Source organism: Portunus trituberculatus, chromosome 4 (assembly GCF_017591435.1).
Source record: "Portunus trituberculatus isolate SZX2019 chromosome 4, ASM1759143v1, whole genome shotgun sequence".
Classification (NCBI taxonomy): domain Eukaryota; kingdom Metazoa; phylum Arthropoda; class Malacostraca; order Decapoda; family Portunidae; genus Portunus; species Portunus trituberculatus.
Genome location: NC_059258.1, coordinates 108,646 through 117,531, shown reverse-complemented (window position 1 = coordinate 117,531; position 8,886 = coordinate 108,646). Strand labels below are relative to the sequence as shown.

The following is an 8,886-nucleotide window of genomic DNA, read 5'->3' as shown; positions in this document are numbered from 1 at the left end:
TTGGTTACTTCAATATTACTCTGTAAAGTTTTGTATATGAATTACTAATGTTTTAGAATATCACCACTCAAAAATCTTCAACTGCAAATTTTTTTTTCTCTCAAGTTTCATATTCCTTATACAATCAGAAAACTTTACGTAATCACTAAAATAAACCATAGAATCATGAAAACTGCAAAATTGTATACATGTTCTTGAGTCTCCCTCATTATTCTCTCTTCTCTACTTCCCTCTCTCTCTGTTGCTTCTAATGGGTAGATGGGAGGTTCAGATTCCTTATACATTCACTTAACTTTACATAATCACTAAAATAAACCACCCAATCCCATTCAAAAATCTCAGAAAAGGCGCCAAAAATATGTGTACTTTAGTCAAGGTCACTCACTCAGTCAGGTGTGAGAGTTGGTAGGCAGCGGACGCGATTTCTGTGAGTTCTCTGACGACTTGCCACATTTTGCTTTATAACTCTTAAAATTTTGACTTCCTAACCTTTATCTTTACTTAACATGTGTACTAATTAAAGATAATTCTAGTTATGTCTTTATTTCACTTGATTTCTTGCTGTTTAAGGGATAAAATACGATATTTATAAACGTGGGTGGAGACTTAACAGGCGAGTCGAAAGGGAGAGAAAAGGAAGTGAGTAATATTTCAGCATAATCCTTTATATCTCGGTATATAAAGTGATCTAACCCTTATAACCAATGGTAAATAGTAGTTTTAGAGTTAATGCCCTAATAAATACCTTAAGTTCCTAGTTTCAATGGTGTTTAAGCGCAAAAAAAGGGCTGAGATGTGTAGGTGGAAGACGAGGCTGGAGGAGGAGGCGGCGAGAGAAACTTGACATAATTTAAACATTATCGCTCATCATTCTTGATTAACGGTTCCTCAACATTCCTAATTAATACTAACGAGTTATTTCATAGTTAACACACCTGCGCCTACCTTTAATCCACAGTTTCCGAGGCGTATAGGAACAAAAAATAACTGAAATAACTAACGGTGGAAGCGGAGGTGGGCGGACGCGGAGAGAGACTTGACATCCTTCTAACATTTTCCCTCATAACTTTGCATCCACAGTTAATCAGTTGGATTAACTCATGCCAACAAGTGGTTTTAGGGTTAACACACCTGCGCCAACCTTAAGTCCCAAGTTTTCAGGGCGTTTAAGGGCAAAAAAATGGTAAAAATAAGGCGTGCGTGTAAGTTACGGTAGAGAGAGAGAGAGGGTCTTGACATCATTTAGCATTTTTCTTAATATTTTCCTCATAACTTTTTATTCATGCTTCCTAATCACCTACAACTAACACGGTGAAGTTATTACAGTATGTAGATGTTGTATAAGACGTTAATTCACTCGTTTAACTTGAAATAAGAGAGAAAACTGCTAAAATACACACGCGGAAGGTAGAGAGAGAAGGCTCCGGTGAATAAGCTACCCTAGTGTGGCGTGGAGGTTGACAACTCAACAATTTTTTTCACATTTTTTCAAGATTCCTTCAATCTTTCACTTCTTTTGGATTTCTGAGTGTGAAGTTGTGAAGTTTAATAAGTGAGTTGGTACCGAGAGTTGTTTTCGTGTTGGTTACTTAAGAGAAACGAATGTAGTAGTGTTGTTAAGTGGAATATAAATATGTGGCAGTGTGCGTTGATGTTACACACACTTATATTTAGACAAAAACGCCTCCTCCTCTTCCTCCTCCTCCTCCTCCTCTACTTTCTCTCTCTCTTCCTATCTCATTATTTATTTATTTGCCTTTCTTCTTCTTCTTCTTCTTCTTCTTCTTCTTCTTCTCTACTTTCTCTCTCTTCCCATCTCATTATTTATTTATTTGTCTTTCTCCTCCTCCTCCTCCTGACCTCTTCACAGCTGCCGTTTCCTGGGCGATACGTAAAGGTCTCCTTCTCCTACTCCTCTTCTTATTCTTATTCTTATTCTTATTATTATTATTATTATTCTCCTCCTCCTTTTTTTCTTCTTTCCCGTCTGATCTGTCTATCGCTTTCATTTCATCAATTTCTTCCACTAATCCTCTTAACAAACCCTTTCAAAACCACTTCCAATCCTTTATAGATATTTCGAAAGTCTTGTGAAGTTGTGATTGGCATTTTACCTTTTGGCATTTGGAGGAAAAGTGGGCGGTGGCATGAGAGAGAGAGAGAGAGAGAGAGAGAGAGAGAGAGAGAGAGAGAGAGAGAGAGAGAGAGAGAGAGAGAGAGAACATAAGCACACACACACACACACACACACACACACACAGATAAACAGCTGGACACACACACACACACACACACACACACACACACACACACACACACACACACACACACACACACACATACTGACAGTAGATAATTTGAACCTTCTCTCACATACCACGCTCTCTCTCTCTCTCTCTCTCTCTCTCTGCTTTCTAATCAAGCTTTCTCTTGCGTGTAGGCGCAAGAGAGAGAGAGAGAGAGAGAGAGAGAGAGAGAGAGAGAGAGAGAGAGAGAGAGAGAGAGAGAGAAACTGAAATATCAATACGAACGAAACATATGAACTGATAAATGGTCACGAGAGAGAGAGAGAGAGAGAGAGAGAGAGAGAGAGAGAGAGAGAGAGAGAGAGAGAGAGAGAGAGAGAGAAACGTATGAACTGATAAATGGTCACGAGAGAGAGAGAGAGAGAGAGAGAGAGAGAGAGAGAGAGAGAGAGAGAGAGAGAGAGAGAGAGAGAGAGAGAGAGATATTAATACGAACGAAACGTATGAACTGATAAATGGTCACGAGAGAGAGAGAGAGAGAGAGAGAGAGAGAGAGAGAGAGAGAGAGAGAGAGAGAGAGAGATAACGGAAATATCAATACGAACGAAAAATATGAACTGATAAATGGTCAAGAGAGAGAGAGAGAGAGAGAGAGAGAGAGAGAGCACACTCGCGGCTCACATGTGACAACCTTTTCTATTCACCTCACCTCACGTAGGCGGCCAGACTGGTGCGTTACATTACCCAAAGAACCATAAAATTTGTCAATACTTTCCTTAAAACTTATGAAAACCCTTAAAATTTCATCTTTCTGCTTCCCTAAAACCCTTAAAACTTGTCTCCCTTTCCCTAAAACCCTTGAAACTCCCCTAAAAGCTCTTGGAATATATGGACATTTCCCTAAATCCCTTAAAATGTGTGTAACTTTCCTTAAAACACCTTAAAACGTCCCTAAATACGCCATGATTCCCTAAAATTTTGCTTCAATCTTCCCTAAAATGCCTCAAGGTGATTTAATTCTCTATTTTCCCTAAAACGAGAAAAAAAAAAATAAAGTAAAGGAAAAAAAATAAGAAAGTGAGAAAGCAAGCAATATGTGTGAATAGTGCTCTCTCTATCTCTTTTTCTGATGGAGAGAGAGAGAGAGAGAGAGAGAGAGAGAGAGAGAGAGAGAGAGAGAGAGAGAGAGATGAAAAACAAACACGAAAAAGGAAAATTATTAAGAAACTAGGAAAATGTGTGTGTGTGTGTGTGTGTGTGTGTGTGTGTGTCACATCAGGTTTGTGTATGGTTTATATAACATTAATAATTAATTCAGTATTTTCTCATTCAGCTGTGTGAACTAATATATTTTTCTCTTTTTTTATCCATTTCACACATTCAAAATAAAATACAGTGAAATTAAATAATAATAAATGTTTCAGAACCAAGAAAAAAAAAATAGAGGAATGTATTCTTTAGGACAAACACAATATAAGGATTTGAATCACTTAAAAAAAAAAAAAAAAAAAAAAAAAATATATATATATATATATATATATATATATATATATATATATATATATATATATATATATATATATATATATATATAATGTTTTGATATCCTTGAAAATAGAAAATAAATCCTTGAAAAAAATAATAAAAGGCTGACATTCCCTTATAAAATAAACACAATAAAAGGGTCAGATTCCCTTGAAAACACAATAAAAGACTGAAATTCCCTTTAAAAAAAATCAGATTCCTTTAAAAAACACAATAAAGGTCAAATTCCCTTAAAAATACAATGAAAGGCACAAATTTCCTTTAAAATAATAAAGGGCTCAAATTCCCTTAAAAACACAATAAAAGACTCAAATTCCTCTAAAAACACAATTAAAGTATCAAATTCCCTTAAAAACACAACATAAGTGAAATTCCATTAAAACAACACAATAAAAGGCTTAAATTCCTTTAAAAACACAATAAAAGGCTCAAATTTCATTAGAAACACAGTAAAAGACTCAAATTTCCTTATAAAGAACACAACAAAAGTAAGTATCAATTCCCTTAGAAACACAATAAAAATGAAAAAAAAAAAAAAAAAGGCTTAAATTCCCTTAAAAATCACAATAAAAGGCTCAAATTCCCTTCCATAGCCTAACCTTGACCTGGCCTGACCTGACATAAAAAAAAAAAAGTACAACTGTTAATATCCTTCCCTAACCTAACATGACCTGACCTTCCCTGACCCACAGCACCAAGATGGCATCCGGCGAGGGTTCGGGCGGGTCGACAGAGACAAGTGGGTCGGGCGGCATCCTGTGGCAGATTATTTGGCTGATCCTGCTGGTCCTGGCTGCAATCTGGGTGTCCTGGTTCTGCGCCTGGTGGTACGCCATGCTCATCCCCTTCACTGTCTGCCTACCCCCCATGGCGGTGAGTGTGGTGATGTGTGGTGGTGGCGGTGGCGGTGAGTGTGGTTAAGTGTGGTGGTGGTGGTGAGTCTGATGAGGTGTGGTGGTGGTGGTGGTGGTAGTTATGTGTGGTGGTGGTGGTGAGTGTGGTGATGTGTGTGGTGGTGGTGGTGGTGGTGGTGGCGGTGAGTGTGGTGATGTGTGGTGGTGGTGGTGGTAGTTATGTGTGGTGGTGGTGGTGACGGTGAGTGTGGTGATGTGTGGTGGTGGTGGTGGTGAGTCTGATGAAGTGTAGTAGTGGTGGTGGTGGTGGTGGTGGTGCGTGGTGGTGGTGGTAGTGCTGAGTGTGTTGGTGGTGGTGGTGGCAGTGAGTGTGGTGATGTGTGGTGAAGTGTGTCAGTGAGTCTGATGAAGTGTGGTGGTGGTGGTGGTGGTGTTGATGGTAGTGGTGTGTGGTGGTGGTGGTGTTGGTGGTCAGTCTGGTAAAGTGTGGTGGTGTGTGGTGTGTGGTGAAATGTAACTGTATGGTGTTTTTTCAAATGTATGTTTCCATCTTGTGGTGAAATGTGGTGGAGTGTGGTAGGGTGTGGTGGTCTATGGTGGTGTGTGGTGGTGTTGAAACCATCTAATGACACTCAAAACTCATGGCAAACACATCACACTATTGAATAGGTTAACCTCTTCCGTACTATAACATATTTCCATATTCACTTTCCTTACTATTTGGTGATTTTATAGTGAAGACTCTGTCCATTAATCTTCTGACCGCCATATGCCCTTAATAATGTCAATAAAATGGTCCAATTGTACACAAATCTCAACGCAAAACAAAAAATGTGTCCCGATATTGTAGGGGTCAACTGATCTATACCTAAAGCTAACGACACACTGTCTTACACCCACCAGGCTCTGACCGACATCCTACTGAGGGGCATTCAGATCACCTACGTGTGTGCCAAGAACATGATGGAAGCCAACACTTTTGCTGAAGCCTGGAACTCTTACCCTTCTGCTGTGCCTCCGACAGTATTGGTGGTGTCGCAGAGCTCTGGCTAAACTTAGAATGAGAGAGGGAACTTGTGGAGAGAGAGAGAGAGAGAGAGAGAGAGAGAGAGAGAGAGAGAGAGAGAGAGAGAGAGAGAGAGAGAGAGAGAGAGAGAGAGATATGAAGGGAATGTATGGAGAAAAAAAAATGTGGAGAGAGAAGCTTTGAGTATGTGGAGATGAGAAGAGATGAAGGGAGAATTTTTGAGGGTGGATAGACAAAGAGATGGAGAAAACATGAGGCTTTAAGTAGTGAGAGATGGAGAGAAAGAGGGACAGATGGAGGGTGAAGCTTTGCGTGTGAAGAAAGAAGGGGAGGGAGAAACTTTTAGTGTGGAGAGATAGAGAGAGAGATGGAGGAAATGTGATGTTTGGTGGGTGAACAGAGCTTTATCTGTTGTGTTCTGTGGCGAGTTGTGCTGTGTGGTTTGTTGTTTTTCCTGTGCCAAGGTCTGCTGTGCTGTTGTGTTGCTGTGTTTGTCTGTTCTGTGCTGTGTTGTGTTGCATATTTCCTGTGCCAAGTTGTGTGTGTGTGTGTGTGTTTTGCCTGGTTTTATTTTGCATGTTATTTTTATTTTGGGTTTGTTTTGTGTTTCTTGTTCTTTTCATTTTTCTTACTCATATTTTTTGTGGTTTTCATTCCTTGTCTTGTGTGTTTCTTGTTCTTGTTCTTTACTCTCATTCTTTATCAAATTACAAAGAACATTATTTTTTGTCTATATATTTTAGAAGAAAAAAAACATGTATATGTTTATTTATTAGAACTTGGTTTAATTTACTTATATTATAATGACATTTATTTTATTTTTTTTCATTTATCTGTATGTTATAATAATGTTTTTATTTGTTTATTAATTTCAAGAGCTACATTTTTTTATCTATCTATATTCAGAAAGAACATTTTTTTTATTTCTGTTTACCAATTTTATGATAACATTTTTTTTATTTACATTTATGAATCTCAAACATTTTTATTAACATTACAAATCTCAAGAATATTTTTTATTTATATTTATGAATCTCAGAAACATTATTTTTTTTTATATTTATGAATATCAACATTTTTATTTACATTTGCAATCTTGAGAAAATTTTTCATTTATATTTATGAACAGGAACATTTTTATGTTTACAAATCTCAAGTTCATTTTTTATTTACTTTTATGAATCTCAACATTTTTATAGACATTTATGAGCCTAATGTTCATTTTTCATTTACATTTTTGAATTTCAAGAACAATTTGATTTATATTTATGAATCTTGAAAACATATATTTTATTTACATTTACAAATCTTGAGAACACTTAATTCAACGTGAACAGTTCTGAACACTGACATGTCTGCCAAACTTGAGAGAGAGAGAACACTTGATGTACTCTCTGCTAGTTCAAAATAACGGTGCTGAACCAAACTTAACCTAAATACTGTGAAAAATATACACTAAATACTTTATACACTGAAAAAAAAAAAATATGTATAGATCTGTATTTAATTTTATATTCTATTTCTAATTTTAACAATGTATAAAATGAGATCTTTGTATTTCTATGGTTGTGTATGAACAGTATCATAAATATACACTACATATTTTTATACCATACATAGGAAAATTATAGATCTGCATTCAGTCTTATATTCTATTTACCTTTTCAATTATGTGTGAAGCGAGATCTTTGCATTACTGCAGTTGTATGTATTTGAACATTATGACAGTTATACACTTCAATACTTAATATGAAAAAAAAAAGATCTGTATTTAATTTAGTATTCTATTTATGTTTTTCATTATGTATAGAACTAAGTCGATCTTTGTATTTCTACCACTGTATTTTTCAGAACGTTATGACAGTTACACACCTCAATACTTCATACACACAAGAAAAATTATAGATCTGTATTTAATCTCACTACTGTATTCTGTTTACCTTTATAATTATGCATAGAACGAGACCTTTTGTATTTGTACAACTGTATGTAAACACTGCAACAATTATACACTTTAATACTTCATACGCACAAAAACAAATATATATATATATATATATATATATATATATATATATATATATATATATATATATATATATATATATATATATATATATATATATATCTGTATTTAATCTTACTGTATTCTGCTTCCCTTTTTAATTATGTATGAAATGAGGTCTTTATATATCTACAGCTGTATTTTTCAGAATACTGTGACAATTATACACTGCAATACTTCATATGCACAAGAAAATTATAGATCTATATTCAGTGTCATATTCAATTACCCCTTATTAATTATGTATCAAATCTCAGTGTTGTATTTAATCATGTATTCATTCTCAGTACTGTATTTAATCATGTATTCTATCTCAGTGCTGAATTTAAATATGTGTTCAATCTCTACTGTATTCTGCTTCCCTTTTTAATGTCATTCCTGTATTCTAATTGCCTTAAATTATGTATTGAATGCCATCTGTGTATTTTATTGGCTGTATTTTCCAGTGTAGTTCTTTCATACAAGCAAGGGTTACAGATCTTATTCTGTATACAAATTCATTATTGTATTTTGTATAGTTTTCAATGCACACTGGATATGTCACTGTATTTCTATTGTATTGTTTTTAATCTATACATTCAAGAGTTATATATAAGAAATTGCATTATTTAGTGTGTATTATTGTATTTAGCTTTTATACATCAGTTTATTGCATTATTATCACAACTTTTAGTGTATTTTTTATATATAAAAGTCATACACCTGAAATTGCTGTTATTGAGTGTATTAAATTGGTGTATTATATCATAACACTTTTACAGGGGAAGTTGTATTTTTATTAGTGTATTTTCCATCTTTCTATTCAATAACTCTAGATTTCACTGGCATTGCTGTATTTAGTATTTTTCTAAGTAAAAGTCATACATCTGAAATTCTTGTTGAGTGTATTCTATTGTAACATTTATGCAGGTAAATTCATTTTATTTTTATTAATGTATTTTCCATTTTTCTATTCAACAACTCTAGATTTCATATTGTATTTGCTGTATGCTTCATCTATTTAAATTAATCTTGATAATACAACACATCTTTCCACTGATGTATTTTGTTACTTACTTTCAGTTTACTTCATACAATACTTAAACATTTCTACTTTTATTTCTCTATTTTAATTTAAATTTTAATAATACAATACACATATTTTTGTTG

At 34.8% G+C, this 8,886-nt stretch overlaps 1 protein-coding gene across 1 annotated transcript; it reads left to right on the top strand.

Moving 5' to 3' along the window:
• The first annotated feature begins 391 nt into the window (after positions 1-391).
• On the top strand, positions 392-5,806 carry LOC123510559. The gene is made up of 3 exons (XM_045265837.1): positions 392-427; positions 4,484-4,664; positions 5,549-5,806. Exons 2-3 carry the CDS (start codon positions 4,491-4,493, stop codon positions 5,696-5,698), a joined length of 324 nt encoding a protein of 107 aa, XP_045121772.1. The 5' UTR covers positions 392-427; positions 4,484-4,490; the 3' UTR covers positions 5,699-5,806.
• Positions 5,807-8,886: the final 3,080 nt, after the last annotated feature.